At 33.9% G+C, this 22477-nt stretch overlaps 5 protein-coding genes across 5 annotated transcripts; 3 read left to right on the forward strand and 2 right to left on the reverse strand.

Moving 5' to 3' along the window:
- Positions 1 to 816: 816 nt before the first annotated feature.
- On the forward strand, positions 817 to 2173 carry LOC123307980 (carbonyl reductase [NADPH] 1-like). Its single transcript, XM_044890495.1, has 4 exons — positions 817 to 979; positions 1054 to 1314; positions 1370 to 1608; positions 1756 to 2173. The coding sequence occupies exons 1-4, from the start codon at positions 959 to 961 to the stop codon at positions 2075 to 2077; spliced, it is 843 nt and encodes a 280-aa protein (XP_044746430.1). The 5' UTR covers positions 817 to 958; the 3' UTR covers positions 2078 to 2173.
- A 3101-nt stretch (positions 2174 to 5274) lies between these two features.
- On the forward strand, positions 5275 to 7413 carry LOC123308228 (carbonyl reductase [NADPH] 1-like). Its single transcript, XM_044890805.1, has 4 exons — positions 5275 to 5428; positions 5488 to 5748; positions 5855 to 6093; positions 6945 to 7413. Exons 1-4 carry the CDS (start codon positions 5405 to 5407, stop codon positions 7276 to 7278), a joined length of 858 nt encoding a protein of 285 aa, XP_044746740.1. The 5' UTR covers positions 5275 to 5404; the 3' UTR covers positions 7279 to 7413.
- Positions 7414 to 10942: 3529 nt separating this feature from the next.
- LOC123307939 (death-associated protein 1) lies at positions 10943 to 11989 on the forward strand. The gene is made up of 2 exons (XM_044890442.1): positions 10943 to 11112; positions 11169 to 11989. Exons 1-2 carry the CDS (start codon positions 11061 to 11063, stop codon positions 11408 to 11410), a joined length of 294 nt encoding a protein of 97 aa, XP_044746377.1. The 5' UTR covers positions 10943 to 11060; the 3' UTR covers positions 11411 to 11989.
- Positions 11990 to 12156: 167 nt separating this feature from the next.
- LOC123307940 lies at positions 12157 to 12822 on the reverse strand. Its single transcript, XM_044890444.1, has 2 exons — positions 12568 to 12822; positions 12157 to 12300 (listed from the first exon to the last, which is right to left on the reverse strand). Exons 1-2 carry the CDS (start codon positions 12708 to 12710, stop codon positions 12207 to 12209), a joined length of 237 nt encoding a protein of 78 aa, XP_044746379.1. The 5' UTR covers positions 12711 to 12822; the 3' UTR covers positions 12157 to 12206.
- Positions 12823 to 14938: 2116 nt separating this feature from the next.
- Positions 14939 to 17900, reverse strand: LOC123308160 (serine/threonine-protein phosphatase 5). Its single transcript, XM_044890716.1, has 8 exons — positions 17682 to 17900; positions 17278 to 17519; positions 17069 to 17216; positions 16889 to 17013; positions 16441 to 16711; positions 15601 to 16051; positions 15380 to 15461; positions 14939 to 15327 (listed from the first exon to the last, which is right to left on the reverse strand). The coding sequence occupies exons 1-8, from the start codon at positions 17782 to 17784 to the stop codon at positions 15274 to 15276; spliced, it is 1476 nt and encodes a 491-aa protein (XP_044746651.1). The 5' UTR covers positions 17785 to 17900; the 3' UTR covers positions 14939 to 15273.
- Positions 17901 to 22477: the final 4577 nt, after the last annotated feature.

A 22477-nucleotide genomic window follows, 5' to 3' on the forward strand; every position in this document is an offset into this window, starting at 1 on the left:
TGGGTTATTCATGTCACAAATTATGTTTTAAGAATCAGTCAGTGAAAAATATCTATAGTATGGATAAAGAACAGTTTGAACTTTGTTATCTTTCGATTATAGTACTAAAATATGTCTAAACAGGGAGTATAATAAAAGAGGAAATAAAGTCTTATTCGGTCCCACTTTGTCGTATCAACTCAGTGTTATTAAGTGAAGAAAATAAAGCACTTCAAATTATGATCTATAATATGTATTCATTTCAAACAATGTACAAGTTTTCTTTTTTCTTGCATAAGACTAATTTTTGTTCAATCAATTGTTTTTTGCAGAAATTAATTCATTATAAAGCCAAGAAACACGAATTATTTTTAATATAAAGAGATCCACAGCATATTAAATTGAATGATGACACTACTGTAAAACAACAAATTAATTTGGGAAGCTGTTGGGTTATATATTCGATAAAAAACTTGTTAGCATAGTACTAAATAATAATAAATGCAATTCATTGGCTATCGACATCATTTTTTATTGAATAAAAGAAAGCGTCGACGAATACTTTTTCAATTCAATTTAATATTAGGTGGGTATGTGGTTATTGTATACAAGAATACCTAGAGAAAAGGTTTTATCAACAATTAAGTCGAAGAATTGGGGTTCATTACGAAAAAAATCGTTTTTGTAAGTATCCTTAAATATAATAATCAAAGAGTAGATCTAATATAATAATAATATAGTATTTGAATCAAAGATTATATGGAATCAAATTTCCCAGATGAATAGAAAATAAGTTAATACTGGCAACAGAGACTCTGCTGGCAACATTGAAGTCTGCCAAGGTTAAAGAATTTTCTGAAGTGTTTGTTCTTGTTTGAATTTGAAAGATAAGATCTGAAAATCAACATCAAGTGAAATTTATAATTTTCAACGCGTTTCCAGTTATAATTACATCTGAAGGGATCATCAAAAGAAAATAATGGCTGAAAAAATCGCTGTGGTAAAGTGGATATGCATACCTATCTATGAATATTGTTGTATTTAGAAATCATTATTTGCCTTGTTCTTATTTAGGTGACTGGTAGTAACAAAGGTATTGGATATGCGATTGTCAAAGGTTTGTGTGAGCGATTTGATGGAAAGGTTTATTTGACTGCCAGAGATGTATCCCGAGGCAAAGAAGCAGTAAAAAAATTGAATGAATTGGGATTTCAACCCCTATTTCATCAGCTTGACATAACTGATCAAAACAGTATCGATAAGTTTAAGGAAGATGTTTTAAAACAACATGGAGGTATAGATATTCTTGTAAATAATGCCGCAATTGCTTTCAAGGTAAGTGCATTCACTAAATATAATCCAATATGACAACATAACAATCCTATTACAGAATGATGCGCGAGATCCTTTCAGTAAACAAGCTGAAGAAACAATTGCTGTGAACTATTTCAGTTTATTGAGGGTTTGCAATTCACTCTTTCCTTTATTGAGACAAAATGGTAGAGTTGTCAATATTTCCAGCAGTGCTGGTCATTTGTCCCGTATTCCATCAGAGGATTTGAGAAAAAAATTGGGTGATAAGTCTCTGACTATAGATAGCCTGAGTAGATTAATGGAAAAATTTGTTAGGTAAGTAGTAGGTAGTTTTCGATAACTATCTCATTGAATAGTTCACAAGTTTATGAATATTAATTTCAATCAATGATTTTGCATTAATCTTATCAAACTAATATTTTATAATCTATTACATTATTTACTGATGATTATAAATTCTAGTGATGCCAAGGTTGGTAAACATACAGAAGAAGGCTGGGGGAATTCAGCCTATGTTGTATCAAAAGTTGGCTGCAGTGCTCTTTCCTTTATTCAGCAGAGACTGTTTGACAATGAGAAACCTTGTAGAAACATTTCTGTTAATGCTGTACATCCAGGTTATGTAGATACTGATATGACTAGTCATAAGGGTCATCTAACCATCGAAGAAGGTGCTGCAGCACCATTATATTTGGCTCTGGAAGATCATGGTTTGAAAGAAAAATATGTATGGCATGATAAGAGGGTTGTTGATTGGTATGGAGAAACGCCAGCTATCTACTAAGTGGTTGAACATTTGTTATTTAAAATGTATTTTCAATGTTATTTGGTTGATAAAATTTCAAATACAAAGTATTCTATGGTTAAATTCTTAAACAGTATTTTTGTATTTTTTTTTGTTTATCGTGTTTATATTACACAAATATTGCTATTTTTTAAGTTGATAATCTCTGGAACATATTAGAAGACAAAGTTTCCCCGCGTCTGTCTGTTCGCGATAAACTCATAAAATACTGTGCTAAAATCTTTGTACTGAGCGGATTTTCATGCGGTTTTCACCGATAGACGGAACTATTCATGAGTTTTAATTTGGTGATTTTACCTATGTAGATTGGTTGGAATATGACTATAAAATTAAAATGTCGGAATCAACGCCTTCGTTTTTAACTGTTATGACCGACGCTGATAGAGAAAAATACATTTCTTTAAGGAAATGGAAAAGTGTACCCATTGTGTCAGTTTCGAATGATACATAAAATTTTGAAACTCGCACAATGGGTACACTTGTTCATTTGAGAAATATCAGTCTAGCTAACTGAACCCATACCTACAAAAACGTCTGCAGATTAAGAAGACATGTAACCTTTTAAAGCTTGCACTTTTGTGATCTCCCTGTTTGTGGTTGATCCCTGAACTTGTTTGTACATATTTGTATTTTTTGACATCACTGAACCTGAAGGTGGGATGCATCTAAGTCTACTTACTCACTACCGAAACCGGTAGTGACTTTTGAATAAAGTTGTGAGGGAGAGAGACCTTTGACCTTTATATTGATTAATTTTTTGTCCTATTTCTTTAAGGCGCGTACTCACTGGCGAGCAGCAACAACAACCGGCCATAAAAATCCCATAAAACTTCACAACCTTCCTCGTTCGTCGCAAACTTCGAAGCAAAGATTAGGCAGTTAACTCTCTGATTTTTGCTTCGAAGCGATCCGAGGCTTGTCAGTCTTCGCCACCCTCAAAGGGAAGTAAAAACGTGCTTCGCAACCAGTGAATTCTAAAAGTTCTTTTAAGAGTTTTAGAGTACTCACTGGTGCAACATGCAAGCATGCAACGTCGTAAAATTTTATGGGATTTTTATGCCGTTGCTGTTGCTGCTCGCCAGTGAGTACGCGCCTTTAAAGCTCGGAAAAATCGATGTAAGTGTCCGCGATGAAAAATGGTAATTTTAACTGAGAAGAGTTTCCATTTGAAAAGGCCTGTCATAAAGAATGATCTCTTATATATGTATTAGATCGTTTCATGAGAGTCAAAGGCCTTTTCAAATAAATACCGAAAATAAAGTTTATATACCTTCTTACGTAAACTTTAATAAAAACAACAAAAGTTGACCTTTAACTTGATATAAAAATTCGACTAAAAGGACTAAAAACTCCTTCAATTAAAACTTTCGCTAAGCATTTTACCCAAAAGGTTGCGAGGTTATCTTGATTATGTGTGCGAAATGAAATATTCGTGATTTGAAGCCATTGGTGTGCATCTCAGAAGTTTTATATTATCACATGGAGGGAGACAAAAAACCTGACGAAATTATAAAAAATTGCTTCGCAAAGCAACCCAACCCTCAAAATAAGAATACTAAAGTGAAAGTGCATGGTTGCTTTTTTCGTTTTTGATACATCGCGTCGGCGTCGTAGATTAATTCGAAACTAAAATTTATGGCCTTCTTTGTATGAATGCATTTATTTTCAAAATAATCCTCGGAATTCATCTCATCGATTCGAATTTGATCAAACTAATCCTAATTTGAATACAAAAATTTTATATAATATCATATTCATTTTTTTAATTGGGAAAATATGGCTGCCGTAAGAAAAAAAAAGTTGAAACTCATATCTTGAAATCTATGGGAGTCCCATTTCAATAAAAATGGTATAATTTCATATTTCATTAAATGACGATAAAATGGTTTCGGTCTCATTATAGACCTCATTAGAAATGGAACTCCTGTATTCAATGTTTTCCGACGAAATGGAATTTCTGTTACTACTTTGAGTGATGGTGGTTTGCTGGTTCAATTCAGATCGTTATGCTGATTTAATATCAGCGAGTGCTATGTATCTGAATTATTTTTATTTATTTTTCACTTGCCAGAAAGAGCGATCCATTTATTATTTCGATTTCCTAGGCGCTATCTCATCCCTTGTTCAATATCGTGATATACTATTCCTACAACATGAGAGTTTGAGCAAATGAATACATGCTGCCATCATCACTCTGAGAGTTAGGGAAGTGAATTGAGTTAGTCCTTGTTTCCTGTCGGATGGCTCTAGTGTGTATTCCTTCACCATACCGACTACTGGCCATCCATTTGTGTTGCTTTAAAATGGTCGAATGAGACCGAAGTCATGGTCTGCATCCACAACTGCTCGACGAAATGCTATTTCTGTATATTTTAAGCTTTTAGTCGAGATGTTTCGCTATAGTTCAATTTAAACCGTAACATTTGTTGATTTTATGCTTTATACATATACATATCTGAATAAATTTCGATTATTATTCACTTGTCAGAAGGCGCGATTGCTTGATTACTAAATTTCTATACCGTTTATTTTTTCTTTTTAGTAAGGTAATAAAAAGCTTCGTTGAAAAAAAATATGTGTTAAGTCATGAATGTTGGGTTGCCCAACCCGAGTTTGGCAGGCGTTTTTTGTCCCGAATGCTAGCGGCGCTCCTCGGCACAAAACATTGACAAATTTTTTGACTGTCAATCATCAAAAATAATAATAATTGCATCGTCGTACACTCCGCAAGGTTTTTTTTTAAGTCATCCTCTGATGTATCGCCGTAGTTATCGCACCATTTTTCATATTATTTTTGAGTGGGGAGTGCCTTGTGTGTTTTTCATCAACCAGGTGAACGAAAATTGTACAAAAGGAAAATTAAATTCCCCGTTTTCCTTTCCTTATCCTCTTTACCCCTTTCTGCTACCAGGCCAGTGGTGATTCTTCTTCAGCCCACTGGGGAAGTGATGGCATTTCCACCTGTTCAGTTGTTCAATATTCACAATAATAATCATTAGAATTTGACAGCAAATCCTTTGCGAACTTGAAAAACTCCACAAAATATACTTCCACAAATTTCAAAAAGTTGAGTCCAACCAACATGCACATAATGTGACACAAGTGATGTTGAAATTCTCTTACATTGATGCCTTTCTTTACGAAGTAAATCAACAATACCTAATGAAAGAGAGATCATTATTTCATACATTACTACGCCAATGTTTTTATCAGAATCAAATATTTATCCTGTATGTTGCAGATAACATTATTACAAATCCTACCAAAAACATATCGGTCTTATTTAGAGTGATAGAATTTCCGAAGATGTCGGACGTCAAAATTGCAGTTGTGAGTTTCTGAAACTTATTTACTCTTTCATGTTAAATTTTCTAATCATAATATTCCAGGTTACCGGTAGTAACAAGGGAATAGGCTATGGTATAGTGAAAGGGCTGTGTGAGAGGTTCGATGGAAAGGTGTACTTGACTGCTAGAAATGTGTCGAGAGGAATAGAAGCCGTAAAGAAACTAAACGCCTTAGGACTGAAACCATTCCTTCATCAGTTGGATGTTACTGACCAAGAAAGTATAAATAAATTCAGAGATCACTTATTGAAAGAACATCAAGGTATAGATATCCTCATAAACAATGCTGCCATAGGCTTTGGGGTAAGTTGTTTTTTTTTTAATGTAGGTATAGCAAGAAATATCTTAAATATATAGGTACCCACTAGAATTAGAAGATACGCAGTTATAGTAAGTACATTATTTTCAGGATGACGCTCCAGAGCCATTCATCCAACAAGCAGAGGATACAATAAATGTCAATTATTATGGTCTGCTAAACGTTTGCCGAACACTATTTCCACTCATGAAAAGAAATGGAAGAGTTGTGAATATTTCCAGCAGTTTGGGTCATTTACATTGGATTCCTTCAGATGATTTGAAGAAAAAATTCAGCGATCCAACGTTGACCATTGAGAAGTTGAACCAATTAATAGACAAATTTGTGAGGTAATAGAACATCAGTTGAATCTTTTCCACCAACTATAATTGACCCCCTGTCTTTGACTGTATTCGTTTTAGGGTGTGTTTTCAAAAGATCTATTTTCAATAAAGGGTTATAATTACTGCAGGTCAAAAAAAACCGTTTCACCAAAAATCACCTATACAAAACTTTCAAGTTGCAGGAGCGTCAATTATAATATAATGAGATTTTATTCCTGCCTTGAATTCTTGCATTAAACGGTGTATATATCCCGTTTAATGCAAGAATTTGACCATTAATTCATAATTGTCGTTTATACGGGGTATATAGGTAAATCGCGTTAAATGGAAGATTAAAATTTTAATGTTCTATTGGTCTATTGAATTATAATTGATGTTCCTACTTCCTACAACTAGATGTAAGTTGAAAAAACCATCGTATGTGCTATATCATCCATTTTATAGTAATAATATGTAGTTCAGTCCAAAATATATTGATCTGTTTGGTTTTTGACTGGAAATGACAAATAATAGCACATTTTTCATCTTGTTAAATTTGCGATTTTATTATAAATTATGTACCATGATAGAAAAAGTCACCATTGTGAGAAACAAATTCAAAATGATTTCTAAAACTTCGCATTTGACTTTGGGAATGATAGGATAGCTCCGCCATCTTGAATGTTTTATAAGGCTATTTTTGGGGAAATATTTCATATTGATGAGTTCAATCTTCAGACAAAGAAAAACAATAATCTATGAAAACACATTTCTAGCCAAACTTAGCTTCATTTACCTGGAGTTTCATTATCTTTTCTTCTCATAATTTTCGAATGAATATCTTCAATTCAATCTCACCTTAAATTCAATATCCACAGTGATGTTAAACTTGGGAAGCATGAAGATGAAGGTTGGGGCAACAATTCCGAATGCACCTACAGAGTCTCGAAGGCTGGCGTGTCAGCCTTATCAATAATCCAACAGAAAAAGTTCGACGAAGAGTGTCCCAATAGGAATATATCAGTCAACTCAGTTCATCCCGGATTCGTTGATACTGATTTGACAGCTCATCTTGGTGAACTGACAATTGAAGAAGGAGCAGAAGCCCCTTTGTTCTTAGCATTAGAAGAACACGGTTTCAAAGGAAAATATGTGTGGTGTGATAAGAATCCAATAGAATGGTCGACAGGAATTCCACCTTCTCAGTACTGACGTTCTATTGAGTAGGCGTCATACGGCGCGTTCTTCAAGCACTCCTTTATGTATATGTACGAGTTAAGGAGGGTACTCTCCATAGTACGAGCACAGCCTAGTACTAGTTTTGAGTCGCCTGTCATGCAGAAAAAAATCGCCTGGAAATGAAGAACATAGATTCGAATCAAAAATTTTAGGCGCGGCGCGTTTTTCATCACATCGCGACAGGCGACTAAAAACGCGTGCAAAACAACCTTAATTGAAGGCTTTGAGTATAGAATATTTATTATTTTATATTCTATGATGTAAGGGTTTCCAAACTTTTTCAGTTCACCTGTAAGTGTGCAGGATTTGTATTTTGTCTCGGCGCACTAGCTATGTACAATCATAACTAGCGTAAATACCTATAACCTATTGGAATTGTTGGTTTTGTACTACATAGAACACTTAAGTTTGGTTGGCGGAAAATGCGGTAAACAAGGTTCAAGGATCTGACTCTGTTTACTCTCTGCGCTGCACACTTTGGGAACCCTTGCCTTAATGCATATCACTAATAATAAAAGTTCATTAAAAAAGTTTATAATTATTAGTCTTTGTCTATGGCATATCAGTGTTCACGCCTTCCTCTAAAGTAGTTACAAGAGATGGACTACAGAGCCGACTAGCCGATAGATATGTTACGGCAAAGATACATACATAAACATAAACTTAAGATTAGTCGGCTAAACTTAGGTTTAGCTTCGGAAATTTGCAGAGCCGGAACGAGGGCGTGGCGAGAGAGGCGGTCGCCACGGGCGCTAGCGATCAGAGGGCGCAAAATAAAATAATAAAAAACAGTATTCTCTCCAATTGAATATTTTTCATTTAATATTTAACACAAAACATAATATTATAAAAATATATGTCACAATACATTATAAATATGTGTGCAAATTAAATTAATGTAAACGTAAACAAACACTATACATGTGGGATTGTATACAACGTCTGTAGTCCACACCATAGACTGGAGAATAATAACCAAATACTTGAATTATATGAATTATTAAGTATATAGTCCACACCATCAGTCTGAAAGCAGAATGCGTTGCCATCTAAAGAACGTCCTATAGAAGGCGTCGCATAACAACCAACGCGATAACAAAGGCCATGTGGCCATGTCGAGATCTACTCACAAAAAAACTACCGGAGACCGATTGAGGCTCAAAACCTCAGCCAATTTGGGGTATTTCCTTCAGAACATAGACAACAATAGCTCCTTTTATCGCAGACAACGCTCGTGCATTTTGGTTTCTAAGGGTTCTACTTCTTCTTATTATAATATATACTTAGTTATTGAGTTGAAGTTATAATGAGAGCCTGGAAATCATTCGAACTAGAGAGCTGGTAAATTATCACAGATAGAGATTACAGAAGAGGAAAAGAGAAAAAAAATGAAAAAGCCTGGTGGGGAGAAGCTGATGATGAAACATTTAATTTTGACTAGAAGAATAAGCTGAAAAAGGACCTCATTCAAGTATTGAACTCTATTTCAGTGCAACTTGAAGAAAGATTCAGTGTTTTACCAGAAGTTGCTGAAGACAGCTTTCTAGAGGGAATATGTTTGCAAGACTTTCTACTTGGCGAACTAAACAAGAAAGCATTGAAGTATAGTTCCGATTCAGATCCATATGAATTTGTGGCCACTCAAAATATTCTTGACTTTATCAGTAACTACAGCTGCCACATCTACACATTAACGTTCTTTCAACAAATTGAAATTCGTGAAAAACTATTTAAGGTCTTCAACTGGACAGAAAAGGCTGACTTATTTAGCATAGCAGTCCCATCCATTGAAAAGAATCACGACATCATGCATTGTTATTCTTGCAGAAACCAAAGCAAGGAAAGTCAAATTATAGTTCATTTTGAATGCATGTTATTGTTATTTTGTATCCCTTTTATTTTGATTTTATTTGTATTAATTTCTTTGAAATAGGAAAGATTTTTCCGAGCAAAAAAACTAGGTATTCGATTATGAAAGATGATTACAAATCAACATAAGAAATAGAGTTTCTAAGGGGCGCATTATGAGAATTCGCCACAAGCGCCAGAATCCTAGTTCCGGCTCTGGAAATTTGCTGATGTTAGTTTCTTCTATCTTTAGCAGGCTAAACTTAAGTCTAACCACATTCCATCGGCTAAAAATGTATAAGCTAATAGAAAAGAAAGAAAGTTTTTCCAAGGCTTGAAAGCGCAAATTTTCGACAATAAAAAAAATGTGAATAAATAGTAATATAATCAAACTCTATTAATGCAATGCATTTCTCGTATGATCATACAAGAAATGAAGAATTTCACATATGTATTTTCAATAGCGGAAAAGCTTTCTAAAGCAGTTGAGAAATTGAAAATGAACATATATTTGTTTGTTCTGTGTCTCAACGTAATCTTTATTAGCTAGCGAATATAAAAATCTAAACGACTCTTTAGCCGGCTAAAGATGAAATTTTATTTATGAATATTTTATCGAACTTTAGCCGGTCCTCGGATATAAACCTAAAACTAGCCGGCTAATCTTAAGTTTATGATCACACCTATGTTTAGCCGTAACATATACATAACATAAATCAATTGCATGAACTGCGTGTACAATGCAACAACGTCGTTTCAGTTTATTGATTTAGAAAGTGAACAGTTTAAAAATCTTGAAATGAATTACTTGAGATATTTGGACTGAACTAATGAATAAAAGGAAGTAAGTATATATTCCTACAAACTTTTATACCTATGACAAGTATAACTCAACAAGGTGAACGTAATAATAGGTCCTTTCGTTTGCATAAAAAGTGTAGCACTTTTCTACACTCGATTTTAGTATTCGCTTGCTGATTGAATTTACACCAGTGTAGAGGATGTGTAGTTTATCTACATCTCCTTTGGACTATGTGTATTTAAACTACACTTCCTCTTCACTGGTGTAAATCAAATCGAGTGTAGAAAAGTGCTACACTTTCTTGCAAACGAAAGGACCTAATAAATCCGACTAACAAATAGTGAGGGTGAGTAGGTACCTAGGTCTAGGTATATTCATTACAGAGATAGCCTGTCATTTATGTTTCTGTACAATCCGCTTTCCGCAATTGTGAAAACTTAGCCCAATCTTCACTACCTGACGCAGAATTTTTTTAAAAACACGTAGCTTAACGCAATTCTGAGCTGAGCCTCCATCAACTAGTGGTTCTCTTTCATATTCGATAATAAAGTGGAAATCATTTTTGTTCTTTTATGGTAAGTTCATGTGGAGTTTCTAAGAACTACGCTCTAAGAAAGGATTGAAAAGAACCAATCTAATTGGCAGAAGGCGATCCCATGAACACCGTCTACTAATGAAAATATTCCTTTCATAGTTCTTAAGAACTCTGCGTAAACCCAACATTAGATATTTTTCTTGTAAAAATTCACTGTATATGCAAACTAAGATCATACGAGTGGACATGTGGAAGTGAAATCTTGATGGCTCAAGCTAAGAAATACGTTACAATACAATTTTATTAGCAAAAATTCTTTTAGTCTACTGGGAACGAATTCTTAGATATAAGACAAATGGGACCTTTATTTTAGCAGTTTATTTGGATTTTAGAACATCGCATTTGTCAACTTCATGTGCTCTGTGCTTCAGACAGAATACTTACCACAGAATAATAGAATAACTCAAGGTTAAATATTTACTACGTGTAAATTGTTTACTTACAAAAATCCCATATTCGGCAATATTTACTTATTCCTATTGTTCCCAACGAACTGTTCATTTAATCACCATGTCGAGCCCAAAAAATGAATGTGAACTTAAAGGTGGTCACCCGCCAGCAGGTAAACTCTTATAATATCTTTGTTGCAAGATAAATTCAACGATTCATTCATTACAGTGAAAGCAGGGGGTATGCGTATTACGCAGCATAAAACAAGAAAAGACTCTGGCGGACTATCTGAAGACACTACTGGATTAACTATTACTAGTAGTCCCCCAAAAACATTAACAATTTCAGGTGCTGTTGCTAGAGGGTATGCTGATTTTCCAACAGAAGCTGTGCAGAGCTTCCATAAGGAAAAACCTCCTGTACAACATGCCATGAAACCACAGGTCAATATTCAACAGCCAAGAAAATGAGTATCATCTTATGTGATGGACTTCTGGGGCATTTTTGCTCCTAAAATCATTAATATTAGTAAATTTCTTACAAAATGATTTATTTCTGTTTAATATCGGACACATAAACATATGCATATATTTTAATCAGAAATTCCAATTGGTATAGCCGTTGATTGAGGTATTTAATCAACGATATAGCTTTGAATTTTTATACTGGGTTGGGAAATGTTTTTTTGCTTGGTTTATTGCTTCATGCTTTTACATAAAGATGATGCTGAAAAATTAGTATTGATAATAATTCTGCGTTAGTTTTAAGCATTTAAAGACTTCCTTTTATTTCTGGATTAAGTTGATAATTCTAAATTACTCAACTTCATATACCTATAAATGAGTTAAAATATTAATTCTGTACAGTTCCTTTGTATGCATCTAACAAAAATTTGTAAGATACTTAATAAGGCATTTCAATTTTATAAGGTGATGGAAATATGAGGATATTGTTGATACATGTTGAATAGATTTCTAGTATTTAAACTAGTATCCTGTATACATATGATAAACTTTTATTTTGAAAATTTTATAAAGAAGTTTGAAGTTTGAATTTCTTTGACTGAGTTCCTGAATTATTTTTTTCAGTTACATTGAGAAGAGTTGCTCACATAAGTTGGGTTTAATCCAATATTATTTGTAGATTCTAAACTGGATAAATCAATTCAATGTTTCTTTTTATTAAGGTATTTTGATTATGAAATGAAAAAAATTAGTCAAATCATGTTCTTTATCAAATAATCAAAATCCACAAACATGTATGGAATTATTCAAAATCTGTCAAAGTTTGCCATGATCTTTGTTTTCTCTCTTTATCTTCTTTTTTCAAAGCTTTCAAATGAGCAGCTGCAACCAATTCCCTGTGAACAAGATTATTTCTGATAAGAAAAATCATAATGCAGAATGTTACCAGTATTCTTAACTCTTAAATGTATCAGTACTGAACTCCAGGTCAATAATCTCATCAAACGTTATCCCATTGTGCAATATGTTATTTTATCATATTAATTGTAATCTGAAGTTAAGAGATAAAAAGTTATCTATTATTGTACTGGTTTTCAAGAACCCTTTCTATGTAATTCAACCCAGCAGAACTTTAAATCAAATTTCGTTTCTAAATTACATACCTGAATTCATCATATGATTTGCTTGTAACAGCTGCTTTTATCTTTGCTTCGTTTCGAAGCCAGTAGAGTTTGTCCTCTTCTATGGCATTCTGGAGCTCCGCATACAACCTGTGGTTATCTGATCTTGATGAAGATGACATCATAAAGTTAATGATGAACTAGCAAAAGATGAAAATGGAAACTGATTTGACAGAAAATATTAAATTGTCATGACATGACGATGTTTGATCAATACTTTTCGATCGCAAGTCGGCTGAGAATAAAATTTTGGATTATTTTTTCATGATAAATCTTCGAAAACGTCTGCATTTTATTATCCTCAATAAAATGGTTGGAAATTTTACATTTCGTACTGAAATGCATGAAAAAAAAAACATGCGTCTACCTCGACTTTTCTTCAGAAACTACTTTTGATAATCGATAAAAGTTTTATTAAAATTAATAGGTATTTCGACTTCAGTCGGAATATTAATAGTTAGACCTGAATATGAGGAGTTCCGTGAATCAATGGGGAGTGAAGAAAGAGAAGCTTTTATAATACGGCCCACGAAGGTCCGCAGAACGTTGGCGGAGAATTCTCTGGCCGCTCTAGTATAAAAGTGTGGTCATATCGAGCCGTTCTAGGTGTCCGAAGTGCGACTGCATTCCAAAGGGATTCGGCAGTTCAGCTCCAAAGAAAATTGGCAATGGAAAAATCTATAGAACACTGAAAGATCGGCCACACGTTCGTTTCTTCTCGAAACACACTTCCTATATGAAGCGAACATTACTCCTGCGGAAATAAATGGAGGAGAAAATTCTTCCCCACCTTCTGAAGATCACAAGAAGCTGTTTAGCACTGGGGGTCATAAACCTCGATTATGGAAAGCGGCTAAAGTAAGCAATGGTGCTGGTCAATGGGGCAAAACATTAACATTAAATGGAAGTCAAATATCTGGCAATAATCCTAGTTAACAAACTTCGTGAAACAAGCATATTGAGGCTACTCTGTAAGCAAAGCAACAAAAGCATTCATTGAATTCAGAACTCTGGCTATTAAGAGGGGTCTTCGCCGTTATAGTGGTCAGTTCAAAAAGAGAAAAAATCTTACGTCAGAAACTAGTAATTTATATGGAGTTTTCATCATAATTCAATTCAATCACCTCGTCACCAGAAGTCAGAAATTTTTGTATTCGTCAAACGGAAAAATAATTAAAAATTGTTTTCATTGAAGAACAAATACTTATTCATTCATATTATTAACTTTCCGAGGTGAAATTATCTCTTCTATGAATATCCAGATGAAAAAAATTTCTCGAAAAGTCTCGCCATTGGCTACAATTCGGATCCTGGTGAAATTAAAAAAAAGACGTTCTGAGTGCTGCCATCTTTTCGACGAAAGTGGAAACAATTCCATTCGTAACTTCTACTCATCGTTTAAGTGTTCTGGCAATACCCCAGATTCTGGTAGTCTTTCCCCCTCTGCGCCTTATACGGCGAGAAAGTCCCGTGGTATAAACTTTGGTATGTATCCCAAAAATACTGTGATGGATGTACGTCGAGGTTGTGAGACCGATAATAACTTATGGGGCAATAGTGTGTATGCCGAGGCAGGTCAGAACAGTAAGAGAAGTGCACTCAATAGAATAAGAAGGTTGGCCTGTTTTCATATCACTGGAGCTACGAGAACATGCCCAACTAAGGCATTGGACATCATTAGACATACCACACTCCTTTATCTTGAAATAGATTAGCCCATGAATTCAGGGAAGGTACTTACACTGGGGGAATTAGGAATCGGGAGCTTGGTCAGCCCTTCCCATCATCGAACCTTCCCAGTGTTAGCTGAAAATTTTCCTTAAAATCTTTTCATTTTGAAAATTACGCTACAGATTATGTAGTCATCGGTATGTTTACATATTCTCACTGTTCATGTGTCGTTACAGGCTAAGTGCCACACTCAATTTTAAATTTAAAGATTTCATAGCCCACTCGACGATGAATTTTTTTGAACGCAGGTAGCGTTGATAGTTTGCCCAAGGTTAGGTCCTTCTGCTGCGTAGAGTTATGTGACCAAAGAGCTTGAACCTGCTTCATTAGCTACTAGCCCACAGAGGCGCAGGACTTTTATTATCCACTGAAAATATTAAAAATTTTATGTCCAGAATTATGACTGTCGACTTTCTTCCAAGTACAGTTCCCAATTGTAATATTGTTAGCTGGGCAGATTTTATGCATCCAGCCTTCAGCCTTCAAAGACTTGTCAGAGAGTTGGCAAGAATACTGTCATTCTTACAAAATATAATTCATTTATAATCATTCAATGTATGCCTTACTATTTTTACTTTGCCTATTTTTTTTTGTTTGAGGAAATATCCACAATTAGAACACATAATAAAAACTTTTTTATTGACTCAATTATCAGAAGAATAACTACAACATAATCAAGGATATGATGAAAAAAATTCCAATCAAATTAACAATTCAAAATTGTTTTTTCAGGAATGATTTCGTGAATAAAATACTCTAAAAATTTATTCTTTCCATCATACAAAAAAACAATACATTCTATTGAATTTGCTAATAAATATGTTCAAGAAATTGGATATTAAAATATGGAGTTCGATCATATGTCCTGTTTAGCAGAGTGAAAGTGGTAAACTAAAGATACTGAACCTAACAGGTACTACTAGTAAAATGAACAGTGACTCAGCCTTTTAGGTATGTTTATATACAGTAAAAGGCATCAGCATATGCCATTGCTTTCACATCTGGATGAGGCTATAAGAAAATGTATTAGCCAAAAATATTTTTTTATTGGTCAATTACTTACCACAGCTTCATATGTCACAAATTTTGGTGTTAAATCACTTCCATTTAGGTTGATAAATGCACCTTTATTACACATAGTATCACTACAAAAAAATATAAATGTGAGCTGTTAAAACCCAAACTTCTAGCTTGAAGAAGTTTTTCAATGTGTCATTTGAAGGATTTCTGAGATATGGGTGCACATATATCATGCAACCTTTTCCTTTTTCTACTACAACTTACCAATAATTAGGTGCAGAAAACACCGTAATGCATTTTCCGCCATGGGCAACTTCGTATCCTTCATGTTTAACTTCATGACTCCTGATTATATAGTCAAGATTATTCTCCTTCAAAAAAGCTTCTGTTATGTCTGGTCCAAATTGACATCCTACACCTCTACGACTAGGAGCTCTTCCGTTTTGATGTTGAGGATCAGACCATAACAAATCACACATAGGACCTTCATCTGGGGGCTGCCTATTACGATCTGTTTCTCTAATATCATCTAAGGTAACTCCATCCTTTGAAAAAAGACCTCCATGCATAACAAGAACCTTCTTGTTCAGACAATGTGCCAATGGTAACCAATTGTATACTTCATTGAAGAATTCGGACATTCTAGCTGAATATTTTGATTTTACCTCACCATGAAAACCATACATTTCATTCATTGTTGAACTTTCATGGTTACCTGTGAAGTGTTTTAGTTAATGAATAATTTCGAAGGGAATGCTGCAATTATATTCCTTTCCAATTTTGAAAAAGGGACATGAAAAATTTGTTATTTGTACTTTATAATCTGTCAACTCTTTGTATCTTTATTTTAATCATGAGAATACTTAATTTGAAAAAATCAATGAAATATCAATTTTTTCATTGAGTCAACAAGATTTGATCAAACAAAGGTCCTAAGTCAAAAATAGGCACAAACTCAATGTGAGACAGTTGTTTCAGAAATAATGAATGAATGGATTTAGTTGTTATTCTTTGAAAGTACTGTATATCAATAAAAAATTATATATTGCCACCTCATTATTATTTTGGCAGTACAATGTTTATCATGAAAATAATGTTTCTTACCTCTAGACATGAAGAAGTGATTGGGGTATAATAATTTGAAACCAAACAGTGTAAAGATACACTCAACTGAAAAAGAACCACGGTCAACAAAGTCTCCATTGAATAGGTAAGGATTTGATTCTGAAGGTAGGCCGTTTAATTCAAATATATTCATAAGATCATAAAACTGTCCATGAATATCACCACAAACAGTAAATTTTTTGTTCGGTTCAATTGTTACATCAACTAGTGAAGGTTGAGACATTAAATAAGTCTTAATATCTAGCAGAATCTGAAAAAAAGGTACATATTGAATTGAATGTTCAGAGATCAAGAGATCTAAGTTATCAAAAAATGAAGAAAGTTCATGACAAAATTTTTGGATTTAGAAATTTTTTGAAGCTTAAATCAAGTCAAGTCCAATTGTGAAAAGCTTCAATTGATAATGGTGATAATTCTCATACATTACCTTGAATGCATATTTCCTATGTAACTTTCCTTGCTTTTTATACAATTCCATCAATTCTTTCATAAATTCTAAAGTTATTTTGCCATTCTCCTCTAATCGAGGCCCTTTGTAGTCATTTTCTATAGCTAAAATAAATGGTTTGTATCAAAACTAATGAGAATTAAAAATGGAACGACTCACTCATTGCTTCCAAATTGATTGTATCTGCAATATTCTGCTTCATATCATCTACAGCAATTGCTTTTTCAAAGGCTAGTTTTCTAACAATTTTATCACATTCCTTGAATTTTAACTTTGCATCTTTATCATTCGGTCTTATTTTAGTTACCTATTGAAATTGAATAACAATGATTCAACTTATTTCAAATTATTTACGTAATGATACTTACTAACTCAAAATCCTTTAAAGCTTCCTTAAATTTACCTAGAGACATTTTGGCTGACGCTCTCCTATAATAACCCTTTATATAATTTTTGTCCAATTCGATTGCTTTTGTTGCATCGTCTAACGCATAACCAAACCATTCTAATTTCAAATAAGCAAAACTACGGTTTCCGAAATAAACCGCTGATTTAGGGTTTGCCTCAATTGCCTGAGTATAGTATTTAATAGCAGAATCATAGTCTTGCTCTGTAATTGCGAAAGTAAGGTTAGAATCACCCATTTGGGTGAAAATGATATAATTCCTCCAGTATATCGAATAGAATAAATCTTTGAAATGGGCAATATATCATTTTTCGCACTGCATGCCATACTCTTATGAAAATAATTCGAAATATTCAAATCACGTACTTTTGAAACATTCATTCGCTTGGTTTTTGAAGTCCTCCGCTATTTTAATATTATCGTCTATTTCCTCACTGGAATTTGGATTGTTTTTCACTTCTGTTTCCATTTTATAAAAAAATAGTCTATATTACTTAAATTAAAGCTGATTAATTCTAATTTCTAAATCAATTATTTGGAATTTCTGATAATTTTTCATTGAGCTTCATAGAGCTAGAAAGATTGATAATGAATCTGAATCAAAACAACTACCTTCTTTTTCTTCTTCAAAAAAATTTTGAATTAAGTAATAATGTTATTCGATGAGTAAATATCATATGTTAGAGGATTTTCAACACGAATTATTAATTTTTCCATCAACAGAAAAAATGTTCAACATCATTAAGATTTTTTTGTGGTATTGAATGAAGACAAAAAATTTTCAAATTATTTAACGGCTACTACGACTGACCGAAGTGTTTGAGAAATCTTTCTTTCTTCTGGTTTGATACTGACGTTTTTCCATCAAGAGGAAAAACTAAATTTGAAAATTATTGATGTACCCGATATGGTGGATGCGATAAATGCAATAAACTCATAAATGAAATAAGAAATGAAAAATATACGAGCAAAAATAATGTGGGAATGAAATACACAAATTTGTATTCTATATACAGAGTGTCTCAACTAAAACATACCACTCTGTATATCTCTTCACAGTTTCACACAACTGATCCTGATTTTTGTTTGGGAAAGGTTTTGATGACAATTTCCCTTTTCTCATTTTCAACCTCCTAGCACATAACCGAAAATTAACTTCCTCAATTTAATCAATTTCAAATGTCAGTTAAATTTCAGTGTTCAGTGTAATACTTCGTTTGAATTTGAAGTACGGAAACTTATCTGAGGAAATCATCAATCACTTACTATTCACTATTATACATACAGGGTGATTCATAACTATTGGGACATAGGCTAAGGGCATATTGTTTGGACCAAAATATGGCGATAGGATCGCATATACATCAATAAAATATTGGTGTGGAAAAAGATAGAGGGCGTTAAAGTTGAATTTTTTTTTAGTTTTTTGCTAATAATTTCACTGTATATTTTTTCATCTGTTTTTAAGAAAAACACAATTGAACAGTTCAGAGCATCGGAATGGGATTAGAAGTAAAACGATTCATTCATTTTATTTATTTATTTCGACGATGAAGCATAATTGAAAACAATTTAACATAAAAAGAATGAACTTAAATTAAATGTTCTACGTGGCCTCCTCCGACTTCTATGCATTTTCTAATTCTTTTAATGAAGGACTTTCGAACTTCGAAGAAAATATTATTCTGTCCCCTTATAAAACATTCATCTTTAACGCCCTCTATCTTTTTCCACAGCAATATTTTATTGATGTATATGCGATCCTATCGCCATATTTTGGTCTAAAAAATCTACCCAAAGATTATAGAGTAGTCTATAATCTTTGCAATCTACCCTTAGCCTATGTCCCAATATAGTTATGAATCACCCTGTATATCTATATACCGCTAATTGATTACCAGATCATTTTTTCAGTTGAAAAGCTTAATAATGTTGTATAACAAATAATTTGGTCATCTCTAATTTGTTCGTCGATCTTGCTTTGGTAAGCATTATTACTATTAATAGGCATATACATATTTGCAAAAAAGTACCAGTCTTATGTCCGTAGGATGCAACATTTTCCAGAAAAATCTATTCTACGAATATGTTTTTTTAGGGACGATTTCAATTAGGGAGAGCGCCCACCAAAGTAGTGTAAAAAAATGAATAGCAATTGTAATTACAATTATTCTTATTATTCCTGATTCCAATTATTATTATTATTCCCAAAGTAAACAGGCATGCGTTTCGTATTACAACAAAACTTGCAGCAGTAGATAATTATTGAAATGAATGAATTGAAGTAACACCTTGTTTGTGCTACATTCATAGCCAAAGCCTCTAATTCAAGATTCTCATAGGGAAAATTTGTGTCAATTTTCACATTGACACAAATGTGAAATTTGTGTCATGGAAATACTCATGGAAAAAAGTCGCTGGACTATTACTTATTAATATGAATCTATTCGTACGAAAAGAGGTGTTAAATTTTGTCAAGTTCTCCACTTTCTACAAAACGATTCTGGGAAATGCCAGACTATCTTCTCATTCATAAACATTTGCCTCACAAAACGAATTATGAATAAATCAGTTTCAGGATGCCGTCGCTGCATTAACATAAACGAATATTAGATGAGGTGCAGTGAAATTCTACTATTTCCACAACAAATATATGGGAGAAAAAAAGGGAAAAGCACTGACGTGAATCAAGAGCTGTTGTGAGATTTTGTTAAAATTCATAAACAGGGCCTATCGTTCCTTCGAGATAAATCTATTTGTTGAATATTTCTAAAATTAAAGAACCAATAGAGTTGAAAACTAGTTCTTCCTTATCTTTTTACTCTAGTACTCTAATGTGTGCCGAGTGAATTGGATCAGTTATCCAACTAGCGAAACTAGCGGCCGATGCATTGAGGGTAGTTACCCATTTGTAGATAAATTATTCTGGTACTATACAGTTACGTTATACTAATTTCGTTCTTAAAATAATATACGTAGATATATCAGAAAAGAGACCCTGATTAGTGCCAGATTAATGGGTCAACACGTCTGCAACACCGGGATTAATCATCTGTATGAAAATCTGACACGCTAGAGTATGTACAAGTACCGATTTTTTTTGCATTTACAAAGCACAACTGTGATCTTGCGTCACGTCCGAATTGTCAGTCTCTTGAAAAGAAGCTTCCTTTGGGCCTAATTAGCATAGAGTCATTCGGGGCAACTGTGCGCACTTTTGCCTTTCAAGCCGTACCCTGTTTCAAATGATGACGCTAGAAAAATTAAAACATATTCATAAGATAGAGAATTTTCTAATCTATAAAAAAACATCAAAAAGCCAACAAACAAAAAGGTTTTCTTTTAGCAAAAAGAAATTTAATGGTGGAAGTCGAAGTGCGTTCACATGCCCCGTATTGCGGGTATTGTGCGCACTCTCACGGGGTAAGTGAACGCAGTGCTTAGTGAACCACTCAATCAAAACAAATTACAAAATAATGTCATCAAAATGTAACAATATTAGAGAAATGCTGTTTATTGTCAATACAGAAGCGCCTTTTTATAAGCACTGCATTATTGTTCGTGCCACAATTCCTGGTGAACACAACACTTGATATATTCCCCTGTTGGTGGCTCTTCATATTTTTCCGAACAAATAGGACAATATTGATCGAGTCTTAACCAAGAAAATCAACAATGTCATAATTTATTCCTCACTGAACTAATGCCCATATAATGAATCTATGCGCACACTTACCCGCGCACACTTTCCCCAGTAAGCCAAAATTTGAATTGACATTCTTATAGAGTTGAGCAGCTAAGAGAACCTGAAATTTTTTATTATATATTTAGATTAATATACCCATGATCGAATAAAATATTGTTTAACACTGTCGGACTCGGAACTTGGACCTGGCAGAATTTGCAGAGATGCCATGGGCGCCCGCAGGGGGGGGCCAGGGGGGGCCACGGCCCCCCCTGAGATTCTGATAGACACCGTTAGAGAAATTTTTCTTTCAGTAAAACTGATGATATTTTGCCCCCCCTGAGAAAAATTTCTGCAGGTTTCTGCGGGCGCCCATGAGAGATGCTGAAAATTAACAAGAAAACTAGTTAATTTGATTGATTGCAAATAAAAAGTTAACGAAACGTCGCACGGTGTAATCCTATGAAAAACTAATTTGGGAATTCTGCGCCCTTGCTTCACCCAAATGAACCCCTCTTTCATACATTGCATAGTCGAGATATACGCACTGCGCACACTTACCCACTGCGCGAATGACTCTATCCTCTAAAAATCTAACACACACGAATACATTTTTTTTACCATTTTCAACATTTCCGTACGTCCAGCCCCACCACGCAAACTGTCAGATTAACATGAATTTATTATCAAAGACACGTACAGCATATACAGTATCTTAATCTGACACGCGCGAGTATGTGGGTACACTTGATGATTTTTTTACATCTTTGAAAACCTGCAGACGCTTTCCCTACCGCTGAAAGTGCATACACATCATAGAACCTTTTTTCTTTCTACCATCAAATCTTCAAAATCCACTAGGTCTTCACGACGCTCGAGTAAACTCGATTAAGCATCGTCGGCTCCCCAACTATAATTCTTGTAGAATTATTTTTCACTTTTGCGCTTAATAACCGGCTACTGACTACATGAATTCCACACCAACTTAGCATATATTCCGCAGGAAGTACAAAAACGTCCTATAAAAACTGGTACCTTTCATATATTCAGGGAAATAGGCGGAATATACCATGTACCGAAACCACACCTTTCTACAGTGTCTCTTATGACCTGTGTGCTTGAGAAGAATGAGGAGAAAGAAGGAAGCAGATCTGAATTCAGGCACCCAGAATAATTGAAAGGAACATTCATTTTTCGATGATTCAACGTCGCCAAGATGAAAGGTGAATTTGTCGAATATGATACGAAACAAAGCGGGTTAGCGAATCGACTTAATGAAGTCGTTGATTTACATCTATCATTAAATCGTTTTTTTGCAGAGGCTATTTTTTGGTCTGATATATTTATATCGAGTTCATTGACGTAGTTTTCGGCTAATTACTTTGTTCGTGTGGCCATGAAAGATCGCGCTGATATCAAATTTCCAAATGTAGTGCACTTATGGAGAAAAATTTGAATTACTTCTTTTTTGTGTGCA

This window comes from Coccinella septempunctata, chromosome 2, assembly GCF_907165205.1.
Source record: "Coccinella septempunctata chromosome 2, icCocSept1.1, whole genome shotgun sequence".
Taxonomy (NCBI): Eukaryota; Metazoa; Arthropoda; class Insecta; order Coleoptera; family Coccinellidae; genus Coccinella; species Coccinella septempunctata.